General features: G+C 39.8%; 1 protein-coding gene across 4 annotated transcripts in view; it reads right to left on the bottom strand.

The window, feature by feature from the left end:
• Window positions 1–5024: 5024 nt before the first annotated feature.
• The window catches only part of pax2b (paired box 2b), a 33828-nt gene continuing 19516 nt past the window's right edge, over window positions 5025–19336 (bottom strand). For 2 of the 4 annotated variants that reach the window (XM_036527553.1, XM_036527562.1), the window contains 4 exons: window positions 17983–18097; window positions 9232–9333; window positions 6260–6346; window positions 5025–5255 (listed from right to left, as the gene is read on the bottom strand). In XM_036527553.1, the coding sequence (XP_036383446.1) occupies window positions 5134–5255; window positions 6260–6346; window positions 9232–9333; window positions 17983–18097 (426 nt within the window). In that variant the 3' untranslated portion in view covers window positions 5025–5133. Of the gene's footprint in view, window positions 5275–6259; window positions 6347–9231; window positions 9334–17982; window positions 18098–19336 lie in introns of all 4 variants that reach the window. The other 2 variants (XM_036527571.1, XM_036527579.1) reach the window with 1 other exon arrangement.

Genomic DNA, 19336 nt, shown 5'->3' with positions numbered 1-19336 from the left:
TGTATTCAAAATTTGCTTATTTGCCCTTTACCTTTTTGACCATCATACATTGCCACATGATACAAACTGAAGACATCAAACGTTGACGTCTGGGCTGTGATACTAGGTTGATTGGGGAGCTTGTGCATAAGAGCCCAGCTGTTTTGTCTGTATGTCAGATGCTCTCTTTGTGCCAATGGCCCTGAAGTGATCTGTTGAAAATAGCTGCCAGTATGGCATGCATGATATTTACATGGCGTATCGGAGACTTTCACAACCGAGGACTGTGTTCTAGAGACCCCTGTGAATAGGGATATCCTGATATATTGTAATGTACCGATGCACCAAGGGGGATTTAACCACACAAAAAATGATCACATCTCACGTATATGAACAATATTATAATGCAATAAACAAGTAATTAATATGTAAATATATTCTGTGACACCCCTTCCCCCCCACAAATATTTAAACGGGATCAATTATATAATTACACAATAAACATGTATGCTGTAAAATAAATGTGAGTGTGTATATGTGACACACTGAGGTCTGGGAAGACTGAATCTGGAAAAAAAAAAAGTCCTACTCGATGCTAATATTCAAAAACCACAAACTGAAAATCTTCAGACAAGTAAACATATATTAGGTAAGTTAACATGTTGCCTAATCTACAAAAATTGTGAGACAATGCAGTAAATGATAGCTGGCAAGTGATTCCATTTCTTATTGTTATCAGTCAAGCTGGATATGTATATGATGAAGCTGGGTACACAGAGGTGGCTAAGCTATGCTACTGAAGTTATTTACCATCAGAAACCTAGTGATCTAGCTGTGTTAGCTAGTAAGAAGCATGATGTTGGCTACTGACTCAGCTAGCTCCATTATACTACCAAAGTCCTGATAGATTTTAAGAAATCTTTTTAGCTAGAAGAAATTATTACCAAACAGTACTAAAGCTAGGTCTAGCTACAACAGTTAACTATAGCCTCACAACCAAATAAATGGCTAACTAAATAAACAGCATACATTAGACGTGGTAACAGACTTACCAGCCAAAAATCATAATAATACCTCAAATGTCAAAACTCAGAGTGGCAGAGTTCTCATTTTAGGGTAGAGTTATGTTTAGTTATTGCCACAAACCAGTTTCACCCTGTTGCCAAACCTTTTTCACTTTAAGAAAAAAAAAAAACATGTTGAACTCTATGTAAGCCTATGTAGGACATATGATCTGCCTGCAAATTAGCGTTGTCCGTATGCATTCTGGATGTAAATTATTTGTGGTTTGAAATCAACAACAAATCTTGTCAAAGTTATATTCTTAGTTGCTGATGAAAAAAATCAATTGCTCATATTGGGAATAAGAAAGGAAGCCCAAGTGTCAGATAGCTGGGAAGGTACAGTAGTTGGCCGTGAAAATAATGATCTTTTCAGCCAGATTCCAACAACATTACATATTAAATAGTACATATTAAAGTGTTTCTTTCAAATCTTCAGTAAAATCAGGTCAACAAAAGATTGCCTTCTAAGAGAGTTAAAAATTACCTTCACTTCCCCTGTACTTTCCTGTTTAAGGATTATGTGCCCCGAGGACAGCAGTTTCTTCCCTAAGACAAGGAAAAAAACAGTTGAAACTAATATGATTAGAAGAAAACTACTAGCTGTTCAATGACTGGATAGAGGACACCCTCCTCCTGATGTGATTTTTCCCCTCAAATGTCACAGTGTAGTCAATAGGAAGCAAAGCAGTTTAGAGATGGCTGAACAGCTTGCTTGTGAAATGCGGTTCAGATGGTGCTGTTAAGGCATTTACTTTGATGCACAAGTTTACGTAAATATTGCATTTTACCATCCTGACTTTTATTTGTATTTATTTAAAGAAAAACATAAAGGAGATTCACTGGCATACATGCGCACGTGCACATATGCACGTACAATCTACTGAATGGTAGGATTCCAAATTCTCATTATATAGAAGTGAAGAGGTTAATAATGAGTTTCATGGAGTCGTGGCTCTGAGTTGACATACAAAAATTTATTTCTCATGTGCACAAAAAAATTTGAACAGAACTGGAACAATGATTGAAGCCGTGTGGCTTTAGTCGTGGACCATTAAAAATCCTTGTTAGATCTGTGACACTTCTCTTGTATCATCTTTACAACTGGGGGGAGACCCGTTCCCTCTCATCCGCTCTGCAGTCATACAGTAGCTTCATGTGCCTCTTATTTCTCAGCTTAAGCTGGCAAAGCATTAGTACCAAACCGTAGGATCCAGAGTTCGGTAAGAAATGTAGCAGTTAATAGTCAGATTCCAAGTGCAATGTGATCGTGAAACATCTCTTCTTTCAGAGCAAGTGGCTGCAGTCCTTGGTAGCAGTTACGTCCTTTTTGTTTTTGCGGTTTTGTTTAAGTTTGCAGGAGTTATAGGGTCACCCGAATCAGATGTAATGTTCACTCTTGTCATAAGCAGAGTTTTAAAAGTATACTCTTATTTTCAGGAGGTCACTCCTTTGTAACTTTTTTTTTTAATATCCCACAGGGTGTGCATGTATGAAAAGGCATGCAAACGGACCACAATTACATAGGTTGGGTGATGTTGGTACTATAACATCTAATAGTCACAAAATAGGTTGCTCTCGCTGAAAATGACCAAGGAAGCTTTGGGCTTACTCGTCGCTTCAGTTTAAACATAGTTACACTTCACAATGGCTGTGGAATGGAGATCACAATCAGACAACAGTTGTGAAAACAGTCTCAAGAATCAGAAAAGGAAAATATATTTTCCGATCATTCTAGCAAGGACGTCTGACACATCCCTTTTAAAACTGAGGGTTGTATATTAGTGTTGGTCCAATAGGAGAGCCCGTCAAAATAAGAGGGAAAAGAAAGCCTTTTTTCTCAATTTGCATAGTGATTTAAAACATCATCATGAGAACAAAATGGAAACAAATGCAAAAAATACATATTCAAACTTACAACTGATGATAACTACCACCTGAAAAATATAAACCAGTAGTTCATGGCTAACAAGTTTGTGCCATGCTTTGACTTTGTAGAGCACACAGGACAAACACAATCCTTTTCTTTTTTGTATCTACAAATGGGACCAGTGAATTAGGATGATACTGCAATGGTCAGGATGTAGGTGTTCTTATAGTATATACAGGGAAGAAGTGTCCTCACATTACACACAAATCATTCTATGAAGCAGCAATTTTGTTGCAAATAACATTAAATAATTGTAAGAATTAGGTTTTTTTGCAGTTTTACAGTTTAATATGCATATGATCTTTTTCCTCTGCATAAAATTCTGACATACATTTTCAGTGTCGACTAGTTATTTTTGCTATAATACTGCTTTTACGATGCATACACATACTGTAAATAAAATATTAACAAGAACTAAGTCTTTGGCAAACATGGGAAAAGGTACATTCACTTTACATTTTTAGGAGCAGTATGAGTAAAAAAAAAAACTTTCTTTGAAAAGATTTTTTTTTCTTTCAGTTCCTTCTGGGCTACTGTTTCTAAAAAGGATTTTGTGGTCCAGAAGTTGCTTTAGTTAAGTGTTCTGTGAAGTATATAACTGCTCTGTGAACAGTATTTCCTTTGAGAGGGGAGTTATAAGGCATTAATTGAAGTCACATTTCCTGTTTCTTTCACTTCCTGTTGTGGAATACAGTTCTCTGACTGACATAAGGGTTATGGGTGATCGGTTTCTGACTGGAGTGGAATGTGCTCGCACAATGTGTTTTTCAAAGTCAAACTCGGTCCTCAAAATGCCATTTTGAAAGTGGTAAGAGAGATCAGAGCTTGCAGTTGGCAAATTGAATCAATATTCTTGTGTTTTTAAATGGTTTTAGTGTTTGAGCCCACCTGGGTCAAAATGTAATGGTGAATAATGTACAAAAGGGACACTGTAGCAAAACTAGGAAGAAATCTATGGGCTATTGTGTAAGACATTCTGTATAACAGAAGCATCTATGAGTGCCTAAAAACAAAACAAAACAAAACAAAACAAAACAAAAAACCCAATAGAGGCCAGAAACATGTAAACTTGCACTTGGAGTCTCTGAAAGTACCATGCCTGATACATTGTCACAATTCATCTTTAAACAAGTTAGTGAGAAGTGAATGTATTTTTTCATACTGCCCCATTGTACATACAGGTAGTTATCAAGAGTGAACTCTGCATGATGCCATCCTAGAATGTCAGACCTTCAGATAATAGTGCAAAAACAAGAGCAAAGAAAGATAAGATATTGCATGGACTGCGATCATTTGCTGTGTTTTTTGAATACCAAAAAAAAAAAAGAAGAACAAAAACAAAGCAAACAATCAGAAATGTTCATAAAGACCGTCATGATAACAATAACAACAATACAAAAATGATAAAAAAAATTAATTTAAGGATATATTTACTAATTTAAATTCAGGTTGCTAGGAGACCCGAGCTGCATCACGGGCTTTCTTCATTTTTTTTTTCATACATGTGTTTTTACATCTGATTGTGTATCACAGGGAACTTGTCCACTCAAATAGCATCAAATAGCATCATCAAGAAGGAATAGGGTTATACATGCTGCGTGTTCTGTGTGGTGGGTACGGGGTTTTGAATGCGTTGGCTGAGGGAGGGAAAGCACCAAGACGCAGCCTGCGCTGATGCTGCTGTCTTCAGCATGGATCTGATTGGATCGTCTTTGCAGTCAGCCAGTGAACAGTTGGGTGGTTATGGAACCGTGTGTCCAGTAGAACCTGCTTCTGACAAAGCTGCTGCTACGTTCATGACTGGATCCCTCTGGAGGCGTCGTCAGTCAAATAAAGGAATGTATCGATCCATGAAGAGACCAAAAAAAAAAAAAATAGGAGAGAAAAACCCTTGTCTTGTTCATTACTTTGCTGTCTTCACACCATGTTTTTCTTCAACGTTTTTTTTTTGTTTTGTTTTGTTTATAATATATATATTTATATAATCTCTCAGTTTCTGAAACTATACAGTCTTGCAGATTGAAGAAAGAGACTTGGAAGTTCGGAGGGCCGAATTTGTGTGTGTCGTGTCATCGGGTGTCCCTGGTTGTCCTTCCTTCGTTTTTGTGAGCAGGAGACAGGATATTTGGGAGCCACCTACCATCCCTTTGACCTTAATGCCATTCACACTGGTACGATATGGAGGCCGAAGCCATGGTCCTGAAGTTTGGTTTGGTTTCCATGGTAACTAGTGGCGGTCATAGGCAGTGGCAGCAGTGGGAGGTGCCGAGCCTCGGGATGCAGCACTATAATAATAAGGGGAACCTGAAAGTTAACAGGAGAAGAGTGCACCAGTTGAAAAGACATAAAGCACCACAATAAAGACACCTGATATTCAAAGCAATCTGTACAGCAGGGAAGGTGTAGAATGTAAGGAAATAACCGAAAGCGACAAATAGCAGTCACTTTATAAACACATTCTTTAAACAATTTATACATTATCACAACTTTAAAAGTGTTTTACTATTTAAATACTACTTGTGGACTATTTTTATACCGACTGTAGATCAGTAATATACCCATGACAAAGTGCTCAAGCTGAGTTGTTCTCTCATTTCTGTTGGCTTTTGCCAAATTGTGTAAGATTCAAAGAATACAAAACTGCAGCTCAAAAAAATGAGAAAGAAAAGAACAGACTTTAGATAAAGTTAATTCTGTTATACTTTAGTTATTTTAATTTCATCTAAATATCAAAGATATTCCACCTTCTTTAATAATTATGTGGAAGCAACTACAGCCTTTGCCCCTGTAATTCCTTAGATGAAACACTAATCTGGAAGTAGCTGTATGTGTTTACTGTTGTTAGAAGCGAATGTTCATCACATTAGTCATTATAAGTCTGATTGATCAGGCCTACAAGCGTATTGGTGAAACATTAAAAACTCAAAATTTTAATCAACATCACTTTGATTTTACATTTTCCCAAGAAAGAATCAATGAGCAGAATACCCAACTTTAACACAGTAGTTTCACATGCTGTCCATTAATGTTCCATGAAAAAAATCCTCAATATTTACAGCACAATTCATTGGTTTAACTATACACAGTTTATTTTACAGAATTAAGTGTGATAACATAGCATGTGTTTGATCATAATAATATTTAAGCATTATTATTATGCATAAATATATGATAGAGGGAAAAGTAAAGCTAGGTGTAATCATTTAAATAGTGCTTGAGGAATATATTCTGGAACACTTTCATATGGAATCGACTGTCATATCTCCCTGCAAACATAAAGAACACTCACTTAGTAATGCCGGGTTGCTGAATCGCCATGCTTCATTGTACGTTGTGTACTGTGGATGACTGTATGGGTTCCCTGAAAAGTCGCTCCCTGAAAACAAGACAAAATCTCATTTTCCCTGGCTGCAAATATGAATCAAATGAACATGAAAGCTAAACAACATAGGCATTTCTGCATTTTAGAGAGTTTAGTGGCAAACTAACAAAAACATGTTATTGTCCACTCTCTCGTGTGGCCCGGCCCAGACCCTATTAATTAAAAAAATAACTTTCTCTTTGAACATTTTTGTAATGCATTTTAAAGCAACTTCTGAGTGCCTCTCATGGCAAAATTATTTCAATTCAGACCAGGGGTGCTATAAAATCCCAAATCCCATAAAATCTTCTCCCAAAAAGCACAATCACTGAGGAAATGGAAAAAAAAGTTTTTTTTTTTTTTTTTTTTTTTTTAATCAATGATACACATTCAAATCATGCAACAATAATGCTTCCAATGCCATGGTTAAATACAAAGCTGATCTTAAAATCAAACCAGACCACTTCCACTGGGACACTGTTTCATTTTTTCAGTTATAGCATGACTGCTTCTCCTTTGGGTTCCCTTTACAGTTTATTATTTGGGATTGCATTATATCAATGTTTACCATTGTATTTAATGATTTGCCGCATTTATATTTTTTTATATTCTTTTCATCTGTCTCTATATTTGCCATAATTGCAAAGATATTTTATTATTCTTTGGCATCTGTTATTCTCAGCTTTATTTGTTTGCTCATTAACTTCTCTACATCTGTGCAAAATAAATTACATTTATACACAAGCACCTCAAAGGCTTCCTTTAGTCACCCACCTATGATAATTGCTTCTGCGGGGCTGCTTGAGTTGAATTTACCACTTTGTAAATTCTTCGCTATTTTTTAAGGTTTATCCTTTTTTGGAGTCGGAGTGTTCTTTTTTGCTTTAACTGTCAGTTGGTTAAAGCTGCCATATAAACTCCTGGGGCCTTCCCCTGAAAAAAAAGACGGCTGTATAGATTTTTTTCTTCCCCCTGACTCTTTTTTTTTTTAGTATGCTGCAGAATTCCAGTGTGCAGGAAGTAACTCAGACCAAGCCAGTGAGCAATGCTGTTGGTCCAACACGTTTCTTTCTTTTATGAGACAATAAAGGCGAGATTTTATATGAAGCTGGTGAAGAATGGCTTTTGGTTTAACAGTGTTTGGGGCCTGTCACTAAATCTTAGTCGGTCTGGGTCAGATGAATGGGAAAGTGCACAAAACCTATAGCCTCGGGATTAAGAGGATTTTGTGGCTCCATGTTACTGCGTGTGACTGATGAAAATAAATGTGTGATAAAAACATGTTTGATGTCCTCGAAAAGATATGTCCACCAACTCCACAAATTTTGTCACCAAATTACATTACCAAACAAAACACAAGAAATGCTTTGTTACCCGAAAAGTGATATCTGATTGAGCCTTCTTGCATTGAACTGAAGGCGAAACAACACTTTGTTATTTTTTCTTACTCAAGTTTGATAGAATTAAGTTGTCGTTTCCCATTTTAAATGTCACGCCTCGCTGTCTTCCGATTCACTTTAGTACTGCGCACATTACCACAACACTCCATGTTAAATATCATCCCCTTGATTTGCTTGATGGAGTGCGTTGTGGTGTCTCGTTAGTTGTAATTGGTCAGCGGTTGGCTAACACAGCTGTACACTCAAATGGGTTTTTTTCCCACATGGATTAATCTGCACAGAGGCAAAAAAAAAAATGTCGGGGGGCTGCTCTTTGGTGTGGGCGAGGGCACAAGTGCGGTGCCAGAATGCATCCTGGTGGCTGCCAGTGAAACTCTAGCCACGTCCCTCAGAGAGATAGTGATTTAAATATTTACAGGCCTCCCGTGCCTCTGTGTTGTGACCCTTAACTGTTTGCCGTGAACCTGAACTGCAGGTTAAGTAGAGGGGAAAGAGATACGCTCGGCAGCACCGGGGCTGGAAGGACGGCTGAAGACAATGTTTATCGACGACTTGTGAAAGTGCACACACAGGGGGATAATGAGCTGTGGAACTCGAGCGCAACTGAGGGGAACTGTCCTATTGCCTCGCCTCTGATCAGTTATCGAGCACCTTTGATTTCCTCATATGCATCAGACAGCGGGCGGGAAGATGCTTGCTCCCGCCCTCCGAGTCGATACCGCATGTCTGGGTGTGTCCGCTCGCTCCAGTAATCACCATCCCGTGACTATATCACCCGCGCACCGACCTCATTGCCTTTATGATCTTCATCATCATCATCACCATCATGACGTCACCGTTATAATCATCCACATGTATACGGTCTTTGTTAAAGCTACTCCTGGTACTGGTGGTCTCATGTTGAGTGATAATAGTCATGAGGAGTATTTTTGTCTCACAATGTTTTTAAAATATATACTTATACCTGAATTAAAAGTGAGGGCCTGATGCGAAGTGAATACAGAGTGCCCTTAAATCTCTCTAAGGGCCTGATACACTGATTTATGCAAGTGGTGCTTTCTTTTCTTTCTAATTTTCTTCTGCAACATTTTCATTATTCTATTACACATCATTATTTTTGTTTTAATATAATTAATAAATATATCAATAATGTAGCACCAGGTCAGTGTTGTAGGTTCATTATTCAAATTTCCTATTATTTCCTCCAATTTCATTTTATTGATCATTTCACGACTTAATCAGCATATAAAGCTAATATGCATCACGCATGCTCATTTATGATGTTGTTTCATTTCTGGAGACTGCCATTGGTCGTGATTTCACAGCATAGCCATATGAACTGTTTAAATCCAGAAAAGAGTAATAATCCATGCATTTTGATTTTAGCTATGAAACGGCATCAGATTTTCTGAAGATTATCGCTTTTTAAGGGGCGCCTCTCTGAAAATATTACAACCCGAGTTAAAATTAACGACGTAGTAAGAAAGAAATGTCACTTACCAGGAACCATTCCAGCAAGTGTTGAGGTGGGGTAGCTGCCCTGCCCCGTAGGGGGGACGTGAGGGGGATACCCAGGTAGGGTTGTGTTTGCCATGTCCCGACCTGCAGGGAAAGAAGACACAAGCTTAACAGCTGCTCTGGGAGTACAAACAAATAATTACCCCCCTGCCCCCCCCCTTTCAGGAAAGGACACTTTTAGCAAAGCAATCAGTATAATGACTGCACTGTTGGGTCCTCAGTGACTGATTGACACTGTTCGCTACATTTATTTATATGCGGTTCTTTTTGTTTTTTGTCTAGTTGTATGTGGTATGCTACAACAAAGTACACCATTCTAGTTGTAATTTTAGACTTAATTATCAGAAGTACACAACTGGTTAGAAAAACAAAACCTATCAAATCCCAGCATCAATGGAAATACACTGTCAACTTTCAGTATTTGTCTGTTCAAATGAAAGAAATAACGATGTATTGCTACCGTCTACAGTATACTATCTGCTGCAACATCTGAAGCACGTGGCTAAAGGTGCATCACGTAGAGAACCTGAAATTGCTGTACAAGAGCAAGTCTGTTCAAAGATCAGAGTCTGATATGTTTTATGATACATATCAAGTACCTTTCATGCATGATTGAGCATCCCGAACCACATCCAGTAAGTGTAAAATCTGCCAACCCTACTTCCCTTGGAAGTTGTAGGCTGAACTTACTACCAGCTGGATCTTTTCATTAGGGTAAATAGAGAAATACAAAACAAAATCCTGTTTTTCTATGGATCGCTCTATCGTCAATTAAACACAACATGAGTGAAAAGCTCAAACTAAATGATAACAGAGGCCCTAATCTAACCATGGCACATAACTACAACAATGCCTGAATATGACATGGGCTGAATCTAGCCAGGAAGTGGAAAAAATACCCAAATCAAATGTGTAAAAATGCCCACTCCAGTATTCTGATAGGAGGATTTTTGGCAGAGTTTTAGTGTCTTTAAATAATCAGAGAACCATCCATGAAAAAGCAGTTTTTCATGCAGTTTACATTTTTTTAAAATTTCTCTGTTATGAACACGCCTAGCTTTTAGCAAGATCTACTTGGATCATTGCCTGAAGGAGGGGTTTTGGGTTCTAGACTTATAGGACATGATTAGGAATTCTAAGTTGTCTGTGTACGTATACTGTAATACAAATCCAGTTCAAAGCTACGTGGAGGACAGATGGCTGAAACAGGATGCTGATGAGAAGTTGTATTTTTCCTCTAATGGTTTAAGACCTACATAACAACAGGTGGGACAAAAGCACACACATACTCATAGTAACACACACACACACACACACACACACATAAAACATATTAAAGTATGGACACAAATTTTTAAAATGGATGTTTCACTGAGCATGAAATTATTGAAAGAGAATTGAGAAGAGAAGGATTGCCTTTAGCATTAAACAGTAAAGATCCTCACAGAGATTATAAAACAGAAATTAAATGATCTAAACACCAGTGCCAGTTGTCTCTTGACTATTTGCAACAATGTGCTATTTTTCAAGTTTCGCAGGCCTGGTCCAACCCCCAACAAAGATCTGTGGCCTCAACATAAAATAATACATTTAATAATTTTCATTTCACTTCAGACACATTTAATTCATTTAATCCAAAATTAAACCATTGTTCTTATTGTTATTACAAAAAGTAGCAATGCTTTGATTTCAGCTCTCTGTTGAAGTCGACTGCGCATTCAGAAGTTGGCCCTTGAGCTTTCATTCAGTGTAGATCTACCCTAAATGATAACCAGGTTAGCGCGACTCTAAATGCGATCTCTCCCTCAAGTCTGGGGGAAGAAACACAGACGTAAACTCCAGCCGTACCGGTCACGCCGAGCACTGAGCATCATTTCGGGCGAAGCGCAACCGCTCTGCCATTCAGCTTCGTAATTGGTAGTGACGGCTGACTGTCCTAGACGGGCTCTGGGCCGTTTTGTGCCGCCGCACGTACCTCCAACTCAGCCAAGGCCAAGGCTTCAGAGGCCCCGCAACATTGTTAGCATGAGGGCCAGTGCAGGCTGGGGAAGGGGGGGGCGAAATCACTTCCCAGCTGAACATTAATGAGGAGGCTGGAGCTCATGACACAACATAAACCAAACTGCGGACGTGGTGCTATGCGTTTGTGGGAAAGTGAGCGCTCTGCCGGGGCGTCTACGTACAGGCCAGCTGCCTCCACCACGCTCAATGAGATGTGAGGAGAAGCAGCTACAGATAAACCATTATTTTCACATGACACGAAAATAATGCAGTCTAAGCGTGGAATTTCACTTGGACAGGGGCTCGGAAGCGACGTGTGAATGCTGCAAAAAGATTGTTGCGAAAATGTGCTCAGATATGGAATACTTATCTGTATGAAGATTTAAGAGACTTATGCTATATTTGAAGAATCAGTAGCACACAAGTGTTGCACGCAATTATTATTTTGAGTTATTTGCAAAATTTCTTGAGATCACAGAGGAAGAGAAGAGCACATCCGTACCAAAGCATCTGTGCACTCGCGAGAGTTTGATGCGAAAACGGCCTCACGAATTCTGATTGCTCAGCTTGTTTATTCTGAAGGGAACAGCTCGTCAGACAGTATTCTCTCCACTAGTTTCCCCTCACCCCCCTCGACTGCAGAGTACTGCGTCTTTAGCAAGAGCCTACCTGCTAGCATAGGCTGGCTTGTGTATTGCATGTAGCTGGGGCCATGCTGGGGATAGGCACTGTAGGAAGGGGTTGAGGCATCTACTGACACAGGGGGTTGGAAAGGCTGCAGCTCCGCTAGGCACGAGCCCGAGAGGGAGGAGGAGGAGGGGGTGAAGGGGGCCAGGGAAGCCTCGTGTGGCTCATGCTTAACACAGGCCAAGGATGAATGGGGCTCTGCCGGATGGAGAACAAATACAGACAAAAAAAGGGATGGTAAACACACACACACGCACACACAGGCAAGCATACACAAGCACCCATGTACGCGTACAAGGAAACTAACAGAGAAAAGAAATGGTGGGTGATGGAAATTAATGGAGAATCTCATCCTTTGAAATCAAAATGAGTTTTGCATTTATCAAAAGCAGAGGAAGCATCATTCTGATATTTCTAACAAAAGAGTATACATATTGCCTCATGAGGAAGGGTGAAATGAATTCTGTGTTTTCTACAAGCACGTGGTTTACATTTGTATCACGTCCAAATTCAGGAGAAGGCCTTTTCAAACATCAAAGCCTCCCATTGGGGGTTTGGCGTTATAAACAAACATTTCTAGGTGAGGCGTCATTTACGCTGGGGACGCTGGGGACATGTCCCCACCACTTTTTGTCGTGGCCCGTTTCGTCCCCACCACTTTTTGAAAGCCAACACGTCGAACCTGTTGTTGTCCCCAGCACTTTTCAAAACAAACTGACATCCAAGAGGAGAGGTGTGTGTATTTGGGGGTTGGGGGGGGGGCAGGTAAGGGGATTGACGGGCAGGCACAGAGAGGGTTCGGAGCACAGGTGAAAGCACAAGCGGACGCGATGGCGACACCTGTTTGGATTGGGCTCTCTCACTCATACAGCGCGGGTGGGGCGTATCTTAGAGAAATGCCCACTGACCTCTCGTTTTCAAGAGGGCCCTGTGGATATTCATTTTCGTTTTACGGTAAAACGCTGGAAACTGTGTCAAACACAACTTGCTTATTCTGCAATAAAAACAACGTTTCTGAGGAAAGTTCAGTCTTGACTTCACAGCACTAAACAAACTCTGTGGCAATAAACAATGCTATACCAAGTCCCTGGGCTTTCTGTCAGGAGGAGAACACACAGGAAATTCATGGAAATGACATGAATTTTGTCGTGATAGGATGAATAGTTCCTCACGTGTAAACACACTGTATCTGAATTATTCACAACTGGTGACCACCATATCGTTTTCTGCAAACATCTTTTACAGTGGATTGCAACTACTCATTTCAAGCCAAACCAGACACAGAATGACAATTGGAAGGGAGAATATCATTGCTGCTGTCAGCACTACACTTCAGATACAAAAAAGAAGATTAAATTATTCAAGTACCCTTTAATAAGCATGTTCTTGTAAAAAACAAAGATAACATACTGTAAACATTTCTTATGAATCCATACATATTTGAACTAAATACTACATTTAGTAGCGGTTTAACAAAGTAGTTCGCCAATGACAAAGGAGTAAATCAAGCTGGAATGCTACTGTAGGTATCCCAAGAGATGCAAAGCAAGGTTCCTTTATTTAGTCAGAAAAGTGTTTTCTGCATTTCTAAATAAAAACAACAAACGGATTGATGCACGGGTGATAACAACCTACTGAAAAGCAAAGCCTAATATAATTTTGCTGATGAGCTTTGGGACCTTTTATTTCACCGGATTCTCCTCTGAAACCCAAGCAATCAATGTGAGCTCTGTTTCTGGTGCTACATGTCCTCTTTAAAGTCTTTTCTGTTTGAGGGGCCTGTAGGGAGAGCTTTCAGTACTCCATGATAGCCTCATTAGCTGCTTCCTAGCTATTGTTGTTTTACAACAGAATTGTGTGTAGAGATTCCTCATTAAGATAAGGGCTTCTTTATATTGGGTGCTTCAGCGACAGCCCTCTTAGACTTAACGCCAGGAAATCAAGCCACTTTACTGGCCTCTTTCCCACACAAATCAATTCAAAAGATTTTTTTTTTCCATGGTTATTATTGGAATGGTGTCTCAATATTAGCTGACAAGCTATAAATAGAACAAGGAAAGTATATTGTGGGAAATGATGACAACACCTGAAATCAGACAGGAAAATAATTATTTTTGGTACAGTTGCATGACCCATTGCACTAATGCCAGGGTTTTTTTAGGTGGCTGAGGACCATAAACAACTTTTTTTTCTATAATTTAATGTAATTTTTAATTGGTCCTAAAGTAAATAAAAAAAATCCATGGCTGGTATTCTGCAAAGCCATGTCTGCTGAGACAACATAGCTCCAGAGTAACACATCAAAGCCAGAGGAACAACAAGAAAAGGTTGTTTGAGGGATTGGGCTGGTGTTTTCACAGCACTTGCACAGTGGCTGTCTGACAGACAAGGGCACCATACAACACTGACCTGAGTGTTGTGTTCAAGACCACTGAACTTTGAAACTAATAAAAGTGGTGTTGCTTATTGTCCTGGAGACAAGTTACCCTCTGAAAGGGAGAACTGTCAACCCCTGATTACTGTGATGGAAGATAAACACAGGTCCACAAGGACACCCTTCCAATACTCACGTTTAAATGTGAGAGGAAGCAATGGAGTCTTCCCCCTTCTGTCTTGTATGATCACAGTTTCTCACAACACAGGCAGAAAACACAAATGACCTTTATTTTATTTGCCAGTGCAACAAAGTCATTTGCAAATGACTCTTTTGGTGGTTTGAGTATTAAATTTACCATGACAGGGACACCTTCATGTTTGTGACAACAACAACGAAAATCTTTGACCTCCATTTTCTGCATTCGGTGTGTAGCAATTTATCACCAGCCAAAAACCCCTACACCCTAATTAATTACAACTAAGTAAAGAATGTTTGGAGAGCCAAATTGCTTTAATTCCCCAAACACTCGGTGAAAGTCATTCATTATCAAATGTGTGCTCAAAAGTTAGTGTGCTCTTTTGAAGGCGAAATAAACATTAATTCCGAATCCAGGCTCAGGGGCTCCCGGCGAGCGGACAGGCGAGCCGTTTGTCACGAGGCCACACATCAGGAACCCGAGGTTCGGCCGCCGATTGTTGTTTGCTGCTCACCGGAGAATAGCGGGCTGCACTTAAAAGATAGGCTGGATATGTTTCAGCTCGGATTCGTCGGCACCTCCAGTTAACACAAGGCAGCCTTTTGTGTCGCGGGCAAACGCGCATTCCTCCCTTATATCTGCTCGCTTTGAGCGTCTCGAGCACGGAGCTCCGAGGCCTTTATGCCCCGGACGCTCTTTTGTTTCTGTAGGACATACTCGGAACGAGCGGGATCCCGGCGGCACCTGCTCAGGTTTTTTGAGTGTGACGGAGGGGGGTGCCCATTGACACTGTGCCATCCCAGCAGCCCCAGGAAGACTCAGATTAATGGGCTCGGCGGGGAACGCGTTTCAAGAGTCTGTACTGTTGATTCAGTCTATAGGTATGAACAAAACGCCTCTCGAAGCCTCTTGTGGCGGCCTCAATGTCCTCCTCTGAGGCACAAAGTTCAGCCCAGAATTAGAAGCACAGTCGCTCTTGTGACATGATTCTGCCTATTTTCCACAAAGAGTGAGATCCATGCTGTGGGTGAATATGTCTATAAGTAAACAGGCTCTTATTTATCATCATGCCCTCCTTCAAAGATATGCTGAATGAAAAAGAGCAAAAAAGCCAACCGGATCCCAGGGGAATCATGGAGTATTTTGCCATCTTTGATGAAAAATACAAAGTGACAAATACTTCACCATACTGTATATGATGCTCTCAGTAATGCACTCCAAAATGTCATGGTAACACAAACTATTCAAAGACATCAATAAACTTGTGTGACAGAGGCAATATTTAAATGCACACTGAATTACTAATTGGCCTCTAGAAAAAAAAATTACAGTTAGGTTTTCCCACACACTCAGTGGCTGGCCTATTTAGGTAAATAGGTATTTTTCATTTGGGGACTTTTAAAATTAGATATGTAAGAGAAATGCCAATAATTTTATAGGAGGGAAAAAACATTCAAAGAAAGGTGGCCTGCCTGCACTGAATTCCAATGACACACACAATACCTTAAATCTCTTTCTTATTTGAGCCGCCTGCCCACTTTGCAGGTACTTTTAGCTGTTATAGGATAAACAGAGGACACAAAAGATTTCTATCTCTGATGCCTTCACTGTTCCCCCAGAATTCCAATCTTCACTGGCAATGAAGAGTTCATGAATCATTCATCTTTAATAGATTATGCAAATTTCAGGACATAAAATCAACAAGATCAATAACTGCAGGCATTTAATTGGTGCTAGAAAACATTTTAAGGATGAACATAATCTCCAGTTCTTTCCCCTCTCAAGGCACTATTAATTCGGAATTGGATCTCAGCCTAAATGCAGGAGATAATTTACCACCTTTTTGCTTGGCTTCCATTCCTATCGCCAGGGTTTATCATACGCTAGTAAACCATAATATCCTGCTATTAACCAACCCCCCCGAACATTGTACCTGATTAAAATACATTGCAGATTGAGTTATTAGTGTCAACAGCCACTAGGGGAAAAATCAAGAGCAAGTTTGTGAAGTGGCAGTGACTGGGCAATAACCACAAGTATAAAACAAACTCCAGTTTATTTCAGAGGGTAATTAATAAACGTAAAGCTGAAAAGGCACTGCGGCGTTCAGGCGATGGAGGTAAATTATTGTAGGGTATATTTTGTGTTTTGTTGTTCTCGCGTATGTTCAGCTACACAGGCACATGATCAGATCCCAACGGAAAATCACCAAGAGCCACTGTTCGCATTCACGCTGATTAGCAAAAGTTATGTATTTACTTGATTTGTTTGAAATCCAATTCATCACCACTGAACTGTCAAAACACAGCAAATGGCAATCCACATATAGGGTGTGTAATGATATCGAATCAATGAAAGAAAATGTTTGAGGCAGCCCAGTGAGATCTCTCCCAGGAAGTCCTGTGTCCTTTTTACCTTATAAACCGACAGGTAACCTACCCCGGGCCCCTCAGAAGAGAAATACTTCCTCTAAAACATCCACAGGTGCAAACAAAGCCACCTGCCTCAGAGGAGCTACCCAGACTGGGCCTGCTTTCATACAACGGCAGAGCACAAAGGACTAACACACATCTTTCTTCTCAGAGGCTCTGACTTACCGGGGAAATCTACCTCCCACATGTTAATGAGAAAAAAAGGGCTTTCTTTTCACATAACACTGGCCCGCTATCATTTGAGAAGGGGGACTGCAATTTTCCATCATCCTGTCTGGCCCCCACGCAGAACTCATTGGCTTTGATGGCTGCTGCATAATTATGTGAATTTTAATAAAAGCTCAGCGTATTAATCTCGGCCCGACAGTTGGCTATCAGTAAACTTAACCTTCTACTAGGTAATAACAGCGGCAACAATGAAACAATATTTCAATTAGCAAGGCAGTCATTAACCATGACAGACCCAAAGGAAGAAAAAAATAGCTTTGCAAGCAGACAGAAATGCTATTGGATATTAAATAAAGGCTATCTCTAGCATACTTTATATCTGTTTAAAACAAATAACATACTGTTTACATGCGCCTACACAGGACCCTGGCACATGGTACCCTTCCGTAACCGAAATGAAGGACAGGCCAACAGCAGGTATCAATCAGTCTGTCACGGTGACTTCCAAGACCCTGCCAGTCAATTACCTATCATAGTTTTGATGTCCTGTCATCAAAAGTACTGTCACGCAGAGGGGAAACAGCTCTCCCTCATATGAGCTCCTTGCTAAACAAAACAGTGTTTAGTAGGATACCTGAAGGTTATTACTGATTTTGATTTTCCCACATTTTCAGCTTAGGAAACCAACACCCTTTAAAAAATATTCACAATTTTTTTAACAAGTGATTTTATTTTTTTTTTGTTTTTTTGAGAATGCCATGTAATTGAACAGCATATGTTGTTTTTTACATCATTATAAGACAATAACCCCCCCATCTCCCTCAAATGAACCTGCAGCTTGGCAACAGATCATGTACGTCACTTGATCTTACCTACAGGGTAGCTTTGAGACACGTTGGGGCCCAGGTCTGGGTTGGCGCTGGATGACAGGCTTGGTTTCACTTCGTCCAGTCCAGGGTTCAGAGCTGGTAGTGAATATTCACTGGCCTGCAAACAAGGTTAAATAACATTTATTAAATATATGGAAAGAAAACTCCCACCAAGAATATTACCATAATCAGAGTTTTGCTACTTTTTGTTCTTCTGTGTGTGCATTTAGTGTGATATGTGCTACATTTTAAATTATAATTGTCATACTATATATAAGATAAGCACAGCTTTCCTTATCTCAAACAAAACCAAAACAGATTCATGATATGCATCCCAACAGCCAAATAATATATATTCCATAATGTGTTATATATTTCAAGCTGTAGAGATGCATATCATGAATTTATTTTAGCTTCGTCTGAGTGGAAACAACCAAAGCACAAAGTGGGATTTGATTGGAGTGAAAAGACGAGGCGTCAGCTGGCTCTTTGTGTTTGACAGCAGTCTTCCCCCTGACCAGCCAAGTGAGGCAACATTGCTGCTTTGTTACAGACCCGCCATGTGGCCTTGCTCATAGCATAATACACCTGCAATTTCTAAAAGTTGGCAATATTGAAACAATCCCCATAGCTATTTTTGGAAAACAAAACACTTCTGTATAAAGGATCAAATAACAATATTTATATTTTTTATATATGAAATAGTTTTCTGTGTCCTAACTGTTGTATTTGTTTATTTGTTTATTTTTAAAGGTTAGCGAATTACAGTCAGGAAATCAGCATTGGAATATAAAATGCCCAATGATGTGTGTGTGCGTGTGTACTGTGTATATTTCCTTTTGTTATTTTTCAGATCTTTTACCAAGCAGTTTTAAGGCCTTCTGTATTTTTCACACAAATGATAGATGCTGTGGTAATGAGATGAGGCTTCCAGGGCTTGAGTATGGACTGTTTCCGTCCCGGGCTCCGTGTGCCTCTCTGAACGTCTGAGTGGGCTGCAGTCCCACTGGGGAAGCCGCTGACCCCAGTCTTGTCTGCTTCTATCACAGATAAACTCTAATTGTCTGCTACAACTGTTCACTGGTGCAATCACGGATGTTTTCCTCTATTCTTGAGGGCTTCAGATGCAGAGCAGGCGTTTTATCATGCAGATAAAGGGGGCAAGCGAAAAAAAAGAAAAAAAAAAACAACTGAAAAGAGATTTGAAAAGGATGACCAAATGGCCAGCAGAAGTGTGGGAGGGGTGAATCTATTGTATTTTGCATCTCCAGAATGGGTTTTTAATGCCCTTCGCCAGAGCCCAGACATCGGCTAATAGGCCCACCTTTTCAAGAGTTAAAAAAAAGGGTGGAAGAGA

Source organism: Megalops cyprinoides, chromosome 1, assembly GCF_013368585.1.
Source record: "Megalops cyprinoides isolate fMegCyp1 chromosome 1, fMegCyp1.pri, whole genome shotgun sequence".
NCBI lineage: Eukaryota > Metazoa > Chordata > Actinopteri > Elopiformes > Megalopidae > Megalops > Megalops cyprinoides.
The sequence above is the reverse complement of the archived record's forward strand: the minus strand, read 5'-3'. Positions and strand labels throughout refer to the sequence as shown.